The following is a 19,011-nucleotide window of genomic DNA, read 5'->3' on the forward strand; positions in this document are numbered from 1 at the left end:
ACCAGCTGTAGTTTATTTTAAGCTACATCACAACCCAAACCAAGTTTTTGTTTTCTGTTCAAACAACAATTACAGTGGTTTCCAACGTTTCATTTTACATTTGAGTTGTGCAGGCAGTAAAGCCAATATAAAACTACAAAGCTGGCATGCAAAGCTACTGCTAAGGGCATTGCTGCACCAGCACTGTGCACTGCTCTTGTGTGGCATCAACTTTTCACTGAGCTACTCCTTTATCAAGCCCTATTATTTGTCCAGTTATAAATCAGTTGTAGAACCTCCTTCAGACAGCCCTCACAATCCTCATAAACAAAGGAGATTAGTTCTCATTTTACAGATCTGTGAGGCAAAGGCATTAACAGCAGAGAAGAGCTCTGAGGACAATGCACCATCTCCAGATGGAAAAGATAGCCAAGACCTGCTTGGCAACATGCCTCCTCTGACCTAAGCAAGCAGGAATATCAATTTCAAGCAACATCTTTGCATGTTCTGATTATCCAATCTGCTTCCCAAGAGAAAACAGCCCTTTGTTTACTGAACCCTTAAGCATTCCCCCTCCTTGTACGTTCACAGACAAACCCTACCTTTGCTCAGTGTATGGCTGGATCTTTTGCACAGTGATGTCTGAGTCGAGGACCCCCAGCAGAACCCCTATTTGTCGGATGAACATCCCCTTCTGCCTCTCAGTCAGCTGGCTGACGTTAACATCCAGAATGATCTCCACAAGGTTATTTTTCCTAGGATCTAGTGAGAAATAGATGAGATAAATAGAAGTTCTAAAGATCTGTATTAACAGTCTGGGTACAAGTCAGGCTTCTAGCATCTTTCCAAAAGGTTTCTGCTTTGAACACAAAAGTACAGAATCTTGCTGTAGGAAGGGATACAGGTCTATGACCGTCACAGCTAATTCTAAGTGGCAAGAGCCAGCCTCCAAGAACCACATAAAAATATGATTATTTCCCCCAGAACTATTGATGTTTGACATTTTTGAGCTGTGTCTACAGTACATACTTAGCACAGTACACTAACTGTGTAATCATATCTACGATATGGTTCTATGATACACTGTCTCCAGAAAAACAGAGGGCTTGCTAATACACTGTAGGCAAATGTGGTACAGCACAGAAACAGACTCACCCGGTTTGACTTCCACTGTGGTCCGTTCTACATCACTCTCTCCTTTGGCATCTGTTACTCTGAGATGGAATGTGTAGGTCCCTTCTACCAGATTGGACAGAAGAAGGATGGGATGATGGTCTGAATTATTTAAGACTTCCTGGAAGGCAGAGCAAAAAAAAAAGATTAGGAAACCAAGCCACAAACTAGCATGATATATCACCATATTTAAGGATATCACTAAAAGGTAATGGGTGAATCGATCACCTTTTTATTTCCTCAGAAGTTGCCTCTCACTGACTTCTATGATGCTGCAGACTGACATTTAAAAAAGAAAACTCACCCCAGCTGCAGGGCTCCCCTCATCCCGGGTCCACAGGTAGCTGACAATTCCCTTATCATCAGAGGATTTTGATCCATCCAGTTCAGCTGTATTTGTAGGCAAGGTGATGACAACATTTCCCGCAATCTTTGCAACAGGTGGCTTGTTTATCTCTAAGCAACAGAAATAAAGCAGTTGGAGGAAAATCTGGTAATGCCCAATGAAAAAACTGCTGCCTTAGACCACTACTGCAACCAAGAAATACTTCTCTAACCCTGGGGGAGAGAAGGGCAATTACATGCTGTGGGATTTAGCTGAAGACACTATTCCTCCAGAGAAGGGTAGACCCCAACTTACAGAAGGCTATTTCAGTGCTCTGCGCATTATTCTTCACCCATTCCTGCTAAGGTCACCTCTACTCAAACAGAACCTGGGTTTTAGGCAGCTCTGCGTGTGGCTGGACATACCTTCTTTGACAATAACGTTGACCGAGCTTTGGCTCTGCAAGTTCCTCTCATCTTTAACTGTCAGAGTAAACTCATATGTCCCAACTTGAAGGCCTGTTACAGTGGCAATGCTGCTGTTTGCATTCTCCAGCTTGACACCATCTGGGCCCCTAAACAAAGTACACAAGGATCAGTTTAAACTTTGTACAGATCGTTGGAGATAGCCTCACAACAAACACGAGGCTCAAGCAGAATTTATGGAGATGCAAGCAGACAGCTGCCTGGAAATAAAATGTCCACAACAAAAAGCAAAATTATTTTCTTCAGTTACAGCAAGAAAATCAAAAAAGTGCAGCATTCAGAACAAGGACTACACTATTTGGTGATTTAGCATTTTTTTGTTTGTTTGTTTTAAACCAGGCTAACACTGATATCTGCATTTAAGTAGTGTTTAAAAAATCAGAATTCTCAGCAAAATTGGTTCATGTGAACTGTGTAATAAGCCAACTTTTTCTTTTAAGAAAAGGTACAGAGCAAAAATAGTTCCTGCATTTATAGGAGCTTTACACAAACTTTTGCATTAGCAAATAGGAAAAGCTACTGCAAGTTGCTCCTAGGCTCTTTCCTGAATTCCCTAAAGCACCTCCATGGAATTTAGAGTCTGAGCAGCAGAACACTGCCTCTTTCAAATATATTGCAAAAGTATTAAGTCAGAAAGCCCTGCTGTTATTTGATTACAAGAGTCAGCCTCTTCGTAAGATCAAGACCACATTACACCACTGCAATTCAAACACAGCCGGTCTCCTTTACACGTCACAACCACACTGAGAATGGGAATCAGGCCTAATGCTTGAGAAAAAACTCCACCTCTCTCCAGTTAAACATAAATCCTTGTCTCATTCAAGTCAGTGGTGAAGCTTGTCAGCCCGATGAGACCAGGATTTAACAAAAGAGGGGTACGTGTGGTGTGTCTTGTTTGAAATTAAAGACCCAGATACTTGCAGAAGAACGGTCTGGAAGATGATACACACCGTGTTTTTTCCCAAAGAAAGGAGACTATTTTCTGGTCATCTGAGCTCTTGCTGCCATCTAGAGTGGTGCTGTCCACAGGCAGAGTTAATTCTTTATCTGGACCAGCATCCGCCTTTGGAGGCTTATTGTTCTCTGAAAAAGGATTGCAATACCTTTTTACACATACGCCAAAAAGGTGGAGCTTACTCCCCCAGCATTAAGAAGCTTCTCCAAGATCCCTAGAATACTTTTTGTCCATTATTTCTCAGAATACTCAGAAAAAAATGAGTTAAAAAGCAGTTAGGAGTTCAGATCAGTTCTACTGACATTATTACAGAAGCTTTTCTGAAAGAAACACAAAGATACAAGATCTAGAATACGCTGACAGAATGATGCTCACCTCTAAACGCTGGAATTGAAGTGGCAAAAACAGCGAAGGGCAGCTTACCTGGCTGGACTATCACAGTGACCTCTGCAGTGGACTGGTGCCCAGCAGAATCAGTCACTATTAGCTGGTAAGTGTAATCACCTTCTTGCATTGCAGAGAGCTGTAAGACTGGTGTCCTCACCCCCTGTGAGAAAACACAGTAATGTACTGAGAAGATTCCTTACACCAATCATTACAGATCTGAAGAATATTTTTAAAACAACCATTATCAGCAGATTCTAGGGGCTTATTATTAACCCCTGCTGTGGGACCAGAAGTCTGGGCCACTTAAGCATGTGTGACACTCACATACAAATTTATGCACAGCATCAAGGACACTCTTGTGGAACAAAACAACAGTAATGCCACACAGCTATACAGAACCTGTGAGATTCAATAGTTAGCAACCCAAGCAACACCCTATGGAACACTGGTCAAACCACTGATTTTGTGAACCTAATTAGTGGACTTCCTTATTCCATAAATGTGACCTTCATAATGATCAAAATGATGATATGGAAACAAGTTCCTGCTTTGTACTGTTTGGGACTGAGGAGTGGCTGGTTAGTATCAGCAAAGTTGATACTCCAAAGTTGAACTCAAAAGATTCATTTCACTGTGTTTGCCCATGACTTGGCACAAAGGGTTATTCTGTGAGTCTAAATGCCATGAAGTATTCTCAGGAAGTATTTGAAACTGCATTGCTCAAGAAAGGAAATAGGATGCCGTCAAAAACACGTGACTAGACTGGTGCTGGTATCGGCTCAGCCATCAGCCAATACCATCTTCACGTGGTTTTAAGTGTTTATTTAACCATCATGTGCGTGCTCTGTAGGATTCTAAGAAATATTTGATAACAGCCACTTAAAATGGGTTGGTTATTAAAAAAAAAACAGCCAATGAGTAATCCAGGATGAGCACATGAAATCTGCACTGACCTGCATCTCCATCACCTTCCCTTTGCTGTTAGGGCTGAGCAGCCACTCGTAGCTGACAATGCTGTGATCATCGGTGCTCTGATTCCCATAGAGGGTGATGGAATTCTGAGGCAGGGTGATCACTTGGTTTGGGCCTGCATTCGCCACCGGAGGATAATCCACTGCTTTGTTCACAGTCAGGTTGGCAGTGGTAGAGTTGCTGGCACCATCTGAGTCCACTACTGTTAGACTGAGGAGAAAAAATAAATCATGAAAGCAACGAGGAGTCATAATTATCAGAACAGAACACAAAACACTGGCTGGAATTTAATGAAATGCAAAAGAGATAGAAACTTAAGACACTTAAGGACAGGATAGTCTTCTTTTATTTTTTCTGGAAACCAGGTTAACACTTCAGGGATCTTGTACATTTTATTCTTTTATTCTTAAGGGATGAGAGCTGGCCAACAGGTCCAGGTATAACCTACCTGAACGTGTAATTCCCAGGTACCAGGTTGGTCAGTGTCAGTATGGCAGTATCGCTAGAAACCTTTTCCTCCCGCAAAGGACCCTTCAGTTCTTCCCAGTGATAACTGACAATTTTATCATCATCAGTGCTTTCTGTTTCAATTAGGAAAGAAAATGGACATATAAAGAGTTGGAAAATAATGCTTCACAAAAACCAGATGTTCAGTTCCCAGCTTTGGTCATAGGCTTAGCGGACAAAGGCATTTCTGGTACAATCCCCCTAGTCTCTCTTACACTCAGATACCCAAACAGTATATTCTCCTCTGCCCTGTTTCACAGGTACACTTGAACACCCTTAATCCCAGGTTTGTGTGTGTGGCGGGGGAAGAAATAAACAAAAACCACTAACAAAATAGTACCAGTGAAGGACAAGAAAACCTGAATATATTTAAAGAAATTCCTGAAAGTGTGATAGCTAACCAATACGTTTGAAGCTTAACACAAGAGGGTTTGTTTGTTTGTTTTAAATTCAATTCTAAGCAGTAATCTCTAGAGCTTTCCTTTTCTAAGAGATTCACTCAGAGTCCCTTCAAGAGGAAACACGGAGCAGTGCTGGTGTGTCCATTCCCCTCTCCTGGCAGGAGAAGCTGATTCTTTTCACTAAACTTTACCCAAAGGGCCAGCCTAGAACCACACACAAAGAAACCAGGCTTGCTAGACTAAGGCATTTAAAACAGCAGGTACTCACGGCTGCCATCAATAACAGTTGAAATGGTTGGCAGTGAAATTTCCTGGAACTGTGGAGAGACAATGGCAACTGGAGGCCGATTCACCCGAGGCTCTGCAACAACAACAACCAAGCTGTTACAATGACATCTACAGGCAGACCACGATAAAAAACCCTGACTAAGGAACTCTACAAAACTGCTTTGCCTTTGGGCACTAGGAGTGGCAGCAGAATACATGTTGCACATCACCTTCTCCCTTCCCAGCTCTATCTACCCCTTCAGTCCCTGCAGTCATTTAAGTGACAGCTCAGCAAGTCCAGGAAGGGAGTCCAAGTATGCAGTTGATGTGCTATATGCAGCTTCGAGACATCCACTGATCAGACTGACTGCGGAGAACTGCATAATCACCAACATAACGATTCTTGCTGCCAGCAAGTTATGAACCAGTGAAGGGAAACAGTGCTAGCAGAAGGGTTTTTAAAAAGGAAGGTGAACTGCTACCAGGCTAGTACTCTGGAAATGGCCGCAGTGCATCTGTCCTCCTGTTCCGAGACAAGCATTCAAGCACAGACTATTCTAACAGAGCAGTACCTACAGCTTCTTGCCAAAGTTTGGCTGCTGCTCTGAAAAATGAATGATTTTGATGCATGCTGCCAGCTGCAGATTCACTGCTTATAAGGAAATGATCAGCAACAGCATCCAAAGAGCAGCCACACACACTTGCTCATTTAGGGAGTGCAAGAGCAATTCCTTGCCCACAAAAGTTCTGGAAGAAGTCTTGCTGAAGTGTGCAAAATAAAGTTCTTTTGCATAAAAGGAGATACGGAACATGTGGTTCCCTCTTTACGCAGCCCATCTAAAAAGTAAGAGCTAGTGAACGCATAAGCTACTGTATTTATACCAGCTCATCTGCAAACTATGCTTTTAAAAATAGTGAGGAATGAGATTTGACTCAACCTGCCTGTGGTTGGGAATGATATTCTTTACTGGACAGGGAAAAAAAGAACCTCCAAAAGAGCTTCAAAGCTCTGGCTTCCTTTCATTTTCTGCTCCTGCTGCTATAAGCTTTTTACCCGGTTACAGCTAGTTTCTATTGCTGCAGTGGTCTTCCAGCATGAGGCATTTACATGCTTTTGTATCAGTATTCCAGCCCTTGCATGGAGTGTTTGGCCTGGGTGCTGTATAGCAAATAGCTACGTGTATTAGCATGGCTTCACATTTCAGGAAATGACTTAACACACATACGTATATACTGAGTTCACTGCACAATGAATTTTCATGATGTTAAACTAGGGTCTAGTCAAATAAGCAAAACAGAGACAGATGAAGTTAAAGAAAGATACAACCCCACTGAACTCACTTGGATTCACTGTCACGTTCACATAACCTTCTCCATGTGCATTTTCGCCGTCAACGACAACTTTGAATTCGTACAGACCAACAGTAAGCTGAAAAGTAAACACAACGATTAACCTTCGAGATGGTAGCACCTTGATTCGAGATACTGAAAGGTCAAGTTAGCAAGCTTTGGCACAGCACTGTATTAGCAGCATGGAACAGGCAATTCTGCTCCAATCTAGGCACACAAGGCAAAGGATGGCTTCCAAGCCCAGGTGTTATTACATGTATTTTAGTTTACAATGACTCCGCAGCAACCAAAGAGTAATATTTCTTCTTGCTACAGGTGACAGGGTTGTCAGTCAAGCTTGACTTTCTAGCAACAACAGGCAAACAGAAGAGCTCTAAGAGATTAGTTCAGGTTGTCTGGGCACAGGAATCCACACGAGCAGATTGCATTTGAGATAAAAAAAGCCTGCACGTAAGAAAAGAAATTCTCTTCTTGTGTGTCTTTACAAAGGAAAGTATTTTTTCTCTTTCTTCTAGGTGATGTGAGTGAGGCAGTCACCCCTTCATCATTCACTGTTGAATGAGATGGAGAAGGACTGGGTGCTGGACAACAATTATGGTATCCAGAAGGCTGAAAACCTGACAGAAACAGACGTGTTCCTTTTGAAGGGCTTTTCTCTGCATAGTATCACGATTAAAGCCTGCAGATTTTTTTTATGAGTGCAGTAGAATCCATGATGCTTAAAGAAATGTCTCATAAAATCAGAACTGTACATTCATGCAATAATTAAAGTAATTCCCTTGTAAAGAAAACCCGTGTGCAGAAACTAACGATCCTTTCACTCTGTTAGAGCTAAAAGCAGCAGCCAGGTATGAGGTCTTCCATCGCTCTAAGCTAATGGAGCCAGCAAATCATTTTTCAGAGGGTAGTACAAGGTTTCTGACCTAAACAGACCACTACATTGTTTCAGCAGTAGAAATATTCACAACCCTTTGTTAACGTTAAATTGCGCCATTTTTACAGTTTGACACACTGCTTGTAGGCAGCCTTTAGATCCTGAAATCAATTTCTTTCTTTCCCTCATGCCAGAGCAATCTCTTTTTTTATAAGAGACTTAGAAGAGCTTGTAGTCAAGTGCTGGCTGCCTGCCCATCACGCAATTCCCTATTCATCCTGAAATCACAAACAAGTCTTTCCTGACTACCAGGGTCCCCGTCTTCTCCATTAGGCATTCCGTACAATAGGATACTGAGCAGCAAAATAAGCTTTACCTTAGATAACTTCAGGGTCTGGGAGTGCTTCCCTTCCATTTCTCCACTGTAGTCTTTCGGATGAGTAATCAGTTCCCACTCATAGGAATAAGTGGTTCCTTAAAAAAAAATAAAAATAAGAATCCAGAAGTTAGTTTTTAAAAGGCTGCCTTTCTGCCATGTTGAAAAAAAGCAAAGGTATTAAACATTTACAAGGCTCATTCTGCTGCACTACAGAGAAATGAGACAGCTTGGAGTTTGGACTGTAGGTTTTGGGAATATACCCAGGAAAAGAAACAATCTGTGCTTCTAAACACATTTACTCAGGAGCCAAAACCCATCATTCTGCCTCTAAGGCATTAAAGAGGTTTGGAACAATCACAGCTCCAGAATGATAAGAGAGAAAAGCCTTATTGTGCCCTCAAATCCTGCAGGCACAACATAATGCTGGTTTTTGAACAGGAATACATCTCATCTACCCCTGTTGCTGTGCAACACGTAACTTGCTCGCCTCCCCTTTATAGTCTCACACTGCTATTGTGGACAGAGCTATAAAGATGAACTTCACAAATACCCATGAATAATTTGTATGATGATATGGAAAGTGCATAGGAAAATATCCTTCAGTTTGTCGAGCCCACTGAGTCAGATTTAAATCCACCAAATGAGAGAATATGTGCTAAGAGAGGTTGTCATGTACCAGCAAATATCACTAATATGTGCTGAAGAGCTGCTTCTTCACGTGTCACTGAGAATATGCTGCCTCCCAAACCTAACCCAATGATTTTGTGGAATTTTCTATGCTTTTAGTCTCTTTCTATTTTCTGTGAGAGGCAATAGCACGAGAGGAAAAAATTTTACAGGAAACTCTTCTCTGACAAAAGATGTTTTCAAGACTGCCCTTATTCAATGCTTTACATAACGCCTGTTTGTCATTTCAGCATCACAAGCCCTTAGCAGAATTCCCAGGGAAGCCTTACGAGGTGGTGGTTCAGGAAGCACAAACGCATTCAGCTGAACTTCGTTCTCTGGCAGGGTCACTTCAACGCTGTCTCCAGCAGAAACCACCAGCTCCTTCACAACTGAGAGGGAGAAACACAGTATTAAAAGAGGAACAGAAAAATTAGGTACGTACATAAAAACACACACTCTGGCTTCACAGTCTGTGAAATAAAAATCAGCCACAACTGGCTGTATTTTGTAAACATCCCCATCACTCAGTATAGCTCCTGCTTCAGGTTTCAGCCTCATTGTTAAAGCACAAGCACTAATGGGGTTTTACGCTTACGAGGCAAACCCAAAATTACTCAGTCACCTCCAGCTCTTCACAGACACCGTGCAGCTCCTGCTCCTTTTTTAAAGAGCTGAAACGTGACCCCTGGGCCCTGTACAGGGGCCTCTATTCAGCCAGGTCCAGCAGGACGGGAAGGGTTTCAGCTGACAGGTTTTTGGCAGAGAACCCAGCTGCAGTCTCATGGCAGAGCAAGACAAACACTGCTATTTACCAAACTGCAATTTCAGTTCTTTACAAATATACGAAGAATCCAAGGCATTTCTTAGTTGAAAAACTGCCTGGGGGCTCAGAGATTTTCTAAAATCTGCATAGCTACCACACTGCGTGTGGGAACTCAAAACACAAACCTTTTCCTTTTATTTACATTTTGTTTTCAGCTACTTCTTATCCAAATAGGAAAGGCCTGTAGCGTTTCTCAAGACTTTTCCTGCAATCCTATTTCAAATAAATTAACAGGTAGCTTGTTTTTAAAGACTACTAGGGAAAGACCAGAAAATTATGGCTGCTGATTCTTTTTCTGCTTGTTAGCAATAAAATGATCAGAAAGTTCACTGCATTTCTTAAGAGTACCTCTCAGCCTCCTCCCCTTCCCATTTATTTTTGTCTTTTTTATTATTGGGCCTGGGAATATGCACAGAAAACAAGAATTACAAGTTTGCTATTTCCTAGTCTGACCCCATCAAAGACAATGTTTCAGAGATATGCATCAAAAATCCAAGTAAAGATAGACAGGGAAAATGTCAGTAAACATTTAGCCTTTTTTCCATTTAATAGCTATTGGAATTAACCAGTTAACTAAAAGAAAACAATTTTTTCAGGTCCTTTTTCCCCCCTTCTCCATTACTCCATCTCCTGGGATTTTATAACTCCAGCAGTCTTTCAGCTGCAAAGAATTCCAAGGCAAAAAGAAATGTGACCTCAGTAGAAAACAAAACAAAACAAACAAACAGACAAAACCCCAAAACTCCTCTTAGAAAAAAATACCCTTCACATCATCTTCTCTGCATTATTTAGCAAAACAAGGAGGCCCTGGCTACATTACATTTCCAACGCAAGCCACTGAAGCTGTTTAAAATAAGTTTCCCAGTTTTAGCTGGGGTAAGTCCTTAAAAAGAATACTAACTTGCTAGCACAGGCATCCAATCAGCTTCCTGCCAAAAACGTCTTTGGATGCAACATTTCCTTTATACTTTCCATTCGTTCCCTTGTAAGGGAAAAGAAACCCTAAATTCAAAAGAAATTCAGCAAACTGGATTAACTGAATTCTGAGCTATCACACGACCAGTAAACATCATTCGATGTAAGCACGCATCCTTATAGGATGAGCTAATGGCCTCGGCGGGTTAACAGAACTGTCCAAAGTGCATTTTTGTTTTTATACATTCTCAAATGTTTGCTTTAAGAAATACCAGTGTGAACACAAATGTCATTTTGCTGCAAAGCAACACGTGGGCTAACGGCCAAGTACACTGCTCTGTGGCTGAACTGTGCATTGACATGTCAGGGATGGAAGAGAAGAGAATCAGATACACCCCATCTCTATCACTGAACTCGAGAGAGAGCAACGTGTCGTGACTGCTGAAAGAATGCTTCACATGGCTGTGCCTTGCACCCCATCTCAACTTGCACTTTGGGAACGAAGATATCAGTTACTTCCAAGCTGTTCTTGGAAACAGACCCAAGGGTCACGTGCAGATTTGTGATGCCGAAGTCCCATTCCAGGACCTCGTTAGTTAATGGGGACCAAGCACCCCAAGTGCTGACACACAGCTCAGCACTCTTTCAAGCATCATTTTTGAAACTAATTTGTGTTTTTCAGTGCTGTGATGGCTTAACGAAACCTAACCAGACGACCTCTGCAGCAGCACTGCATGTTTTCACCTGGGGTAGTGGCAGTAGTACTGGGTGATGCAGCAGTGTTAGTCTGGACCGTAGAAGCACTCGTGTTTGTGGGAACATCGCTTGGCACAGAAGTAGCAGTCTGCAGCTTCGTTGTGCTTTTCCCCTGCACAGGGCTGATGGTGGGCAGCGTATCTGAGGAGTGGGGATGGATGAAAGCATCATCTGGCTGCTCAGGCTTCTCGGTCTTTCCAGTGGCTGTCAAGCTCAGTGCTACGGGACTGGAGAAAGTAGTCAACACTGACAGCTCTGGTGCGGGTGTTCCTGTGTGGGTCTGGAAAGAAAAGAGCAGTGTTAGTTTGATTGAGCTCTGACTGTTGGTTTTGTTTGACTGTGTTTGTTTCACACGGGACCCAAACTCCTTTGGGTCACGCTGTACACTGGACTCCACCAGAAGCTGCACTTCTTCAGTCTGCAGAAAGCTGAAAAGGCCCTGGTTTGTTTTCCCCCTAAGAGGGAAGTTTCACTGCTTCCACTTCTAAAATGTTACCTAGGCCACGTACTCCTTTTTCTAAAAATGTGTAGTTGGCAAGCAGGAAGGAGGAGGACTGCAGTGGCATTTTTATTTAATAACCAATTCTTTTCAGCGAGATGAAGTTTATTTCAGAGTCATTCTTCAAAGCAAAGTGACCTGACACAAACAACTCCCTCAGTGCATGCCAGAGGAGATGCTTTTGGGGCAGGGAGCTGAGCTTACGGGCAGAAAAGTTGCTCACATCCATAGAGGATGAACCACTTTATTGAAAATAATCAAAGTGGCAGGAACAATTTCCTTTCCTTGATCACAAAATTCCTTCTGCGGTACCTAGCCCTATGCCAGTTCTTAGTCTGCCAGGCAGTACTCTCAACAATTCACCTTTTACCATAAAGTGCATGCGTGTAGCATGTTTTCTTGAGCTAATCTATTTTGGGAACATCTGCTAAATATTTAAAATGAAACAACTTCCCATTTTTGACTTGGGAAGCGTTTTGGAACTGGATTGCCCACCACAGGAACTGATTAAAAGCTCATATTGAAGGAAAAACTCTCAAGTTTGCACACTGTGCCATGCTACTGGCATCCAGTCCAGGAAACGGGGACTGTAAAAATGTTTTAGACCACAGTGGGAAACAATCTGTTACCGTTGGGCTGGGCTTCTAACCATTAAATGCCAGTTGTAAAAGCAAAGCCATCCTGCACGTCCTGGAACAGCAGGTTGTTTGGAACAGAGATGCAGCAAAGTCCGATGCAGCAGCCCTGGGACTGGTGGGTGTCCCAGCCAGCACCATCTTACAGCAACCCCCAGCTTTAGCAACTGGAGATGCTGACACATTTCTGCCAAGTATTAGAGTGAAATAGTCAGAAATGCCAGCATGACAAGAGCTGAACAGCCAGGCACGAGATCAAAGACACTTGAGACAGACTGCTCAGGAAAGGCACGGAAGCAGAAAGTCTCCGTGGCTGCAGACCACAACAGGGAACCACTTTTTGCTTGCTAAGAACCAACCCACGCGGATGCAACAACAGCTCTCCCAACCAAGGCAGGGAGACCAGCATCCTCCTGCTCTGCACAGCAGCTGCAGCTCCACTTTGCTCAATAATATTTCCAGTGAGCTGGATGCTTCCTCGCCTCACTTTTTAATGCCTAAAATACTCTACAGTTAAGAGAGATCCTCTTCCTCCCAGAAGTCTTCGGGATGAATCGGCCGCCAAATGTCTGCGGACAGCTCGAGTTAGATAAGCTTTGCCTGGAGCAATGTAGCAGTCCCAAATGCCTCTAATGCTTGCAAGCTGAGGCATTCCTTATCTTTACTCCATAAACCCGAATTCTTTAAAGCAAAGAACAGAAGACTTCATTCTTGGGGATAAATGAGGGGGAGACAAGAAGTTTGCCAGCTGTCCTATCTTATTAGCTTACCAAATAGAGAGAAGTGACATACTGGCCTGAGAAAACATGTGTCAGGCATTTATTCCAACCCCTAACTGCCTTTGTCCTGGGACAAGCGACCTCTCCCCCTCTCTGAGGGCCTGCAAATTTCAAATAAAGCAGGCTACGTGCATCAGAACCTGCACTGAACCTAAGTTACTTGAAAGAGAAACACCCACATTCAGGAATTTTATTCCACTGATTAATTTAAAATGGGTCTTTTCCTGGTGAGTCTTGTCTGAATTTACAAAATAGGTTCTCTGCAGCTCAGGTTGCATCTCTGATTGTTTGCACCAGGTGTAGTGTTTGCAGAGACCCTCAAAATTTTGAGTAACCTCACAAAGCATCACAGAACTGGTGCTGGGTGTGAAGAGAGACCTTTCCTCCTTCCTCACAGAGTAGACAAGGCTTGCTAGCACCAGCAACAGCCCAAGTTGTGAACGCAGCAGTGAGCTCTCTGGCTCTGCTCTAACAACTCCACTGTAAAGGCTGCAGCCTTTTCCTACAGCCTGCCTGCAGGACTGCTGCAGTGCTGCAGGAGCCCTTCTCATCAGCAGCACTGCACTTACACGCTTCTCCTGAGTGGCCATTAAACGCATTGCTAGGTTTTATTATATTCCTCGCTAGGTTTTTTAATTGGCAAGTATTTCTGCAACAGGGCAGAAGACTTCAGTGCTTGGCAAACGTCACCCAGTAACGGAAAAGCACACATTTCTCTTCCTTAGAGAAGGAGAGATGAGCAGGGTGCATTGCAGTTTATCCTGGGACATCAGAGCAGTGTAACATGGATACAGTAAGCCCACAAATTCATGCTTGCTGCACATTAGCAAGTGGCATTGCAGGCGGCTATGGAGCCCTCAGAACTCCAAGAGGAAAATTAAAACTCAGTGAGGCAACGTTGTGCTAAAAACGTCACTCTAGTTTTCCCTGTGTCTCTTGGAGAAAAGGAAAAGATTTACTTGCCATGCATTCAATCTTTGTAACAGAGGGGGAAAACATGCACATTGCTTTCTTTCTTGCCTTTTAGAGAGGAGTTGAGCCACTTTGACCTCACCTGTCCTCTCCTACTTCAGATGTCTGATGCTCTGGCATGCAGTAATGATCCAGCATTCTCCTCACCTTCCAGCCTACCTGCCAAACCTTTGTTACAAACAGTACTAAATACCCTGCAGCCACCTGCTGAAGCAGTGTAGTGCTTGACCAAATCTAGCCCAGATGAAATTTTATTGATTTTAGTATGCGTGTAACTGTAACTTCACTTATTTTGGCCCATAACCAACCCAAGTTGGAGGACTCCCTGCTTTAGCATCTCCCTTCTGCACAGGCTGGCCAGGTCCCAAGTACACAACCTCAAATGTTACATCCTTGGCCTAAATTAAACTGCTCTCACACCAGAAATGCAAGGACAGCTGCATAGCTTGACTTACATTTCGCCTGTGAAAGTTGGATGGTTCGATAATCGAGGAATTAGCCCAGGGCTGGGTAGGATTAGCTTCAACTCGATACTCCTGGTAAGGTGGATTTTTATTTTTTAATTCTTTCTCCTCCTTGAGAACTCTATCCTAAACCTCAGAAGTGTGATTGCCACTGATTTCATCACAGCCAATACTTTTCAGTAAGAGGTTTTTATTGAGACTGTAAGAAAACCCCCACCCCCTGCACACATCCAGAGGTGCACCATGATGACCAAGGAGAGCACTTCCTAAGGATGGGAAACCTTGGATACTTGGAACTATTCAGCAGCTGATTAATGCATGAAATGTAATGTTTGCAGCCAGCTTACTGAGAAGGCAAACTGCAATAACATGAACAAACTTGAACAAGTAGGGAGACAGCAACTATTACCCAAGAGCAAAAGAAAACACTTCAGGCTGGCTGTCAAGAAGCCTCGCCAGGCATTACGTATGTGAGAGAATGGGGTCACCGAGGAAATCGCAAATATTAGGAGGAAGAAAGAACAGGCAGGGTAGAAATGCTGCAGTCCTGAAGGGGAGAGAGAAAGCCGAGATGTTATGGCAGCCCCAAACGCTGCGAGGTTCTGGAAAATCAAACATTTGTGAAGTATTAGTGCATGATTTCACACGCCACCCGGGCTGCCCTGGAGCTCTCAGCGGTGTCCTTTGGCTGCTCTCCACATCCTGCTCTGCAGGGTGGTGGCTCACACCAGTCACAGCCGTACCTGGAACCAAGATTTGCATACAAGGGAGAGAAATAAATTCTGTCAAGTGTGCAGAACAAGAGTGTAACAACAGGAAAAGGCAGCAGGCTTCAAGGATTTACAAACAGTTTCATGGAGCAGGATTCTTCCTGTTTCACCATCATCGGTCTGGGCTTTTTCTGTATGATGTTCAAAAAACAATTTGCAGATTTGAACGTATAAATATCATTTAACTATTAAAATGTGCTTCCTCTTGAGTAACATCTGGATTTACTAGATTAACATCGTACATGCTTGGAATAGGCACTAAACTGGCTTCATTCAACCAGTGCCAATGTAAGCTTTTGTGGATTTGAGAAACTGAAACTGTCTTCAAAAACAGAAGGAAAAAATAAGACGCCAACTCAAGCAAGCAGGCTGACACGGGAAACCCAACGCATGTCTATAAATAACGTACTTAACTGCCTCGATCCAGCACTCGAAAGAAAACAGTTTACCCAAGAAAACAGTTTATGACTTCTCTGGATCTAAAAAGGTACTTTTATAGGTAAGTCTTCAACTCACAAGCGCTTCCCATGGGCATCCTATCACATCTCACCTTTGCACCTCATCTCTTGTGTACGCTCTGAGATTACACAATGGATAAATAAGCCCTATCAGGACTTCCATCTCTCCTCATCTTCTCAAAGACAGTTTATCCTACATAGGAAGTGGGAAAATAAACCCACCCCCGACAAAACAAAACCCACCTGCCCTTGCTCTGTTGACAGAAGGCCAGAAGGTTGAGAACAGACCTCCAGAATTTATCCTATCACCTAAAAAGTTTCCAGCCCAAGTCTGCACAAAGCAAGAGCTGGAGGGTGACAGTCGTCCCAGAACTCCCCCTTACCTGCGGCAAGCCAACACTGTCTGCATCACTCGATCCGTTCACAACATTGCTTTTAGGAGGGAACGGGCTTTTGGTTTTCTCATCTTCTGGATCCTGCCCACGTTTCAGCGAGTCTTTCTTTTGATTCGGATGGGTTTCAGGACCAGGCCTGTCCTCCACTAAGTACCTCAGCACTTGATCCTTCAAGCGCTCTGTTTCACTTCGGCTGTTTCTAGATCTGCTGGGTGATGCTCTGGCTGCAGCCTCACCACTGGGGCTTGCTGCTGCATCCCCTTGCAGGATTTCCTCCCTGTTATTTGCCAGGCTCCATTTCTGGAAGGACCTCCGCAGTCTTTTTCTCCCTTGGACAGGGATGCCCCAGTCCAACCACCTGTGAAGCCAGGTCTTTGCCTCGCTTCCTGTCTGAAGCTTTAAGTGCTCTGTGCTTTTGGATTTCTTTAAAAACACCAAAATGGAATCAGGAGAGTCAGTCCTGTTCGCCTGACACATGGCAGGCAGAGTGCAGTTCACCTGGATGCACATATTTTCCAAGAACCAAAAGGCATCACAGGTGGGGCGCTGGCAGCAAGCAGTCTGACAGGACTGTACAGTGTGAAATCCTTCCAGAAGCTCTAAGTGATGATCCTCCCACGATCTCAAATGTCCACCGAGCAGGATCGTCCCTGGTTCACACTTAGATCTGGTCCAGTTTGCATCTGGGAAAGGGAAGACAAAAAACAATTCTCAGTTTTTCAAAGCAGTGGACAATAAAACCTCATTGCTATTGCCAAGATGAATTCAGAGTACAGAAGTAATGTGGGAGACAGGGTACAGAGCAGCTCGACAAGGGCTTCCTGGAATCCAGCCCTGGCCTTAAGTGTCTTTGCATCAGGTTTTAGACATTAATCTGCTATCTGCACGTCTTCTGTCAAACAAACCACGAGCCATTTGACGTCATTTCAGAGTCAAATTACTCCAGACCTCAGATCAGGGGTAAAGCAGCAACTGCTTTGCATACGGATTTTTCTTTTTAGCATGAAAAACTGGAGTGCTTGCAGGGATCAATGGATTAAAGGCTTCCAAAATTCAGAGCTCTACAGATTAAGGGCTCCCTAAAAATAGACTAATGACCTCTGGGACTGCTACACTGTGCTGTGTTCAGCATCCAAGGGATAATAGGTCACTAGAAGATTACTTTACAAACTATGTCACTGGACTCTGAGTTGTGCAGCTGGACACTGTGCTCCAGATCTGGCTCCCTGTCAGGAAGGGAGCTCTTGAACACAACACAAATGGGAAAAACCTTTTTCTGTTATAAACAAGAAGCCTGGATTTAAATTACAATACCCTGATAGACATTTCTTGACAGCATTTAAAGCAGAGTTCAGTAACACATTATTCTGTTTGTAACTCTGAATGAATACAGAATTTATGTTGAATTATACTCACGTTCACTACAGTAGGACTAAAACTAACGGGCATGTAAGTCAGGCTGCTGATCCATCTGTCTGTCTCCACTGAAAAGAATTCTCATCCCACTTCTCCTGGCGCTTCCAAGTCACAAACACATGAAAATAGAATATGTTGAGGCCCAGGAGAAAAGCCACGCAAATCTCCATGTTGTTATCCATCAAACAGAAGTAATTTGGTGATGGCTGCAGTGTTTTATCAGGCTTTATCATGCAAGGTTCCCCTGCCAACACTACTGTGACCCCCTGCTGACCAGGGCAGGCTCAGGTCGCGGGAAGCTTTCCAAGTGCCAGACACTACACAGACAGAAGTGGAGCAAGGAGATACTTTTCTGATCAAATCTGGAGCTCACAAGCAGTGATCGACCTCCTGGAACACCAGACTTGGAAAACTCTGAGCATACAGCGACACAGGCAAGAGTCTTCCACCCTGGACATTTTAGGTTACATTTGATTTAAGGACTTTAAATCCCTGCCACAGACACTTACCTCATACCAATGATGTGGCACTGAACTCTGCCCCTAAAATCACAGCTAATACCCAAAGGCGGTGATACAAATGCACCGTGACTTTCTCCCTCCTCCTGCACTAACCCCCAGCATCTCCTGCATAACCTCAATGGGCACAGAAAGCAAGCAGGGATGATGGAAGATGCGTTTCATTGTAATTCAGTTACCCAAACACCACAGTAGGTATAAGAGCTCTTCTACTACTGGTCATTAATGTCCATAGTAACAGTGACCTTCTCACCCAGAAGGGAGCAGACAATTGTTTAAAGTAACGGGTGCCAGCCATATCCACACTCCTCCCTTGTGCAATCTCTTGCAACACTGAGAATCTTAACCCAAAATGGGAACTTGCACCACATGGAAAGTTTCTTTTTGAGACATCAGAAAGGAAAAAGCAGAAGCGTTATTTATAGCTGATTTGTGAGGCCAGCTCAGCAAAGACGAGGCTCCGGAAAGCTGGCATCAGCTGCAACAGAAGGCACTCGAGATCTGTGCCCAAACCACGGGGGACCAGAGCTCTCTGCAGGTGTCTGAACCCGGAGCTGCAAGGAAGGAGGGGAAGCTCTTCTCTTGAGAAACGTCCAACTGCAACGTGTAAGTGAGAGATTGCATATGTTCAACAGAAAGAGACGTTGACAACAGCACCTTTCAGATCAGCGCCATCCTTGTCACTCCTCATCATCCTTCGAGGGGAAACAGACGGCAGCCTGCCCGGGGCAGGCATCTGACCTCGTTCCGCTGCGAGGTGCTCAGACTGACAGCCACCCTGCCACGAGGCTGCGTGCACAGGCAGGGCCGAGCACCTGGCACCAGCCTGACGGGCCTGGAATGAGGGCAGAGTCCAAGGAGGGGGCTGTACACACAGAAGGCACACGT

At 43.8% G+C, this 19,011-nt stretch overlaps 1 protein-coding gene across 1 annotated transcript in view; it reads right to left on the reverse strand.

The window, feature by feature from the left end:
* The window catches only part of KIAA0319L (KIAA0319 like), a 32,239-nt gene that overhangs the window by 9,154 nt on the left and 4,074 nt on the right, over positions 1-19,011 (reverse strand). Inside the window, exons 3-16 of the mRNA XM_084497156.1 lie at positions 16,178-16,872; positions 11,206-11,497; positions 9,011-9,112; positions 8,052-8,149; positions 6,793-6,880; positions 5,453-5,545; positions 4,725-4,857; positions 4,258-4,486; positions 3,341-3,464; positions 2,913-3,045; positions 1,903-2,051; positions 1,457-1,608; positions 1,135-1,273; positions 582-741 (exon numbers count right to left, since the gene is read on the reverse strand). Coding sequence (XP_084353282.1) covers positions 582-741; positions 1,135-1,273; positions 1,457-1,608; positions 1,903-2,051; positions 2,913-3,045; positions 3,341-3,464; positions 4,258-4,486; positions 4,725-4,857; positions 5,453-5,545; positions 6,793-6,880; positions 8,052-8,149; positions 9,011-9,112; positions 11,206-11,497; positions 16,178-16,872 — 2,587 coding nt within the window. The remainder of the gene's footprint in view (positions 1-581; positions 742-1,134; positions 1,274-1,456; positions 1,609-1,902; positions 2,052-2,912; positions 3,046-3,340; positions 3,465-4,257; positions 4,487-4,724; positions 4,858-5,452; positions 5,546-6,792; positions 6,881-8,051; positions 8,150-9,010; positions 9,113-11,205; positions 11,498-16,177; positions 16,873-19,011) is intronic.

Source organism: Aythya ferina (genome assembly GCF_964211825.1).
Source record: "Aythya ferina genome assembly, chromosome: 24".
In the NCBI taxonomy this organism is placed as follows: Eukaryota; Metazoa; Chordata; class Aves; order Anseriformes; family Anatidae; genus Aythya; species Aythya ferina.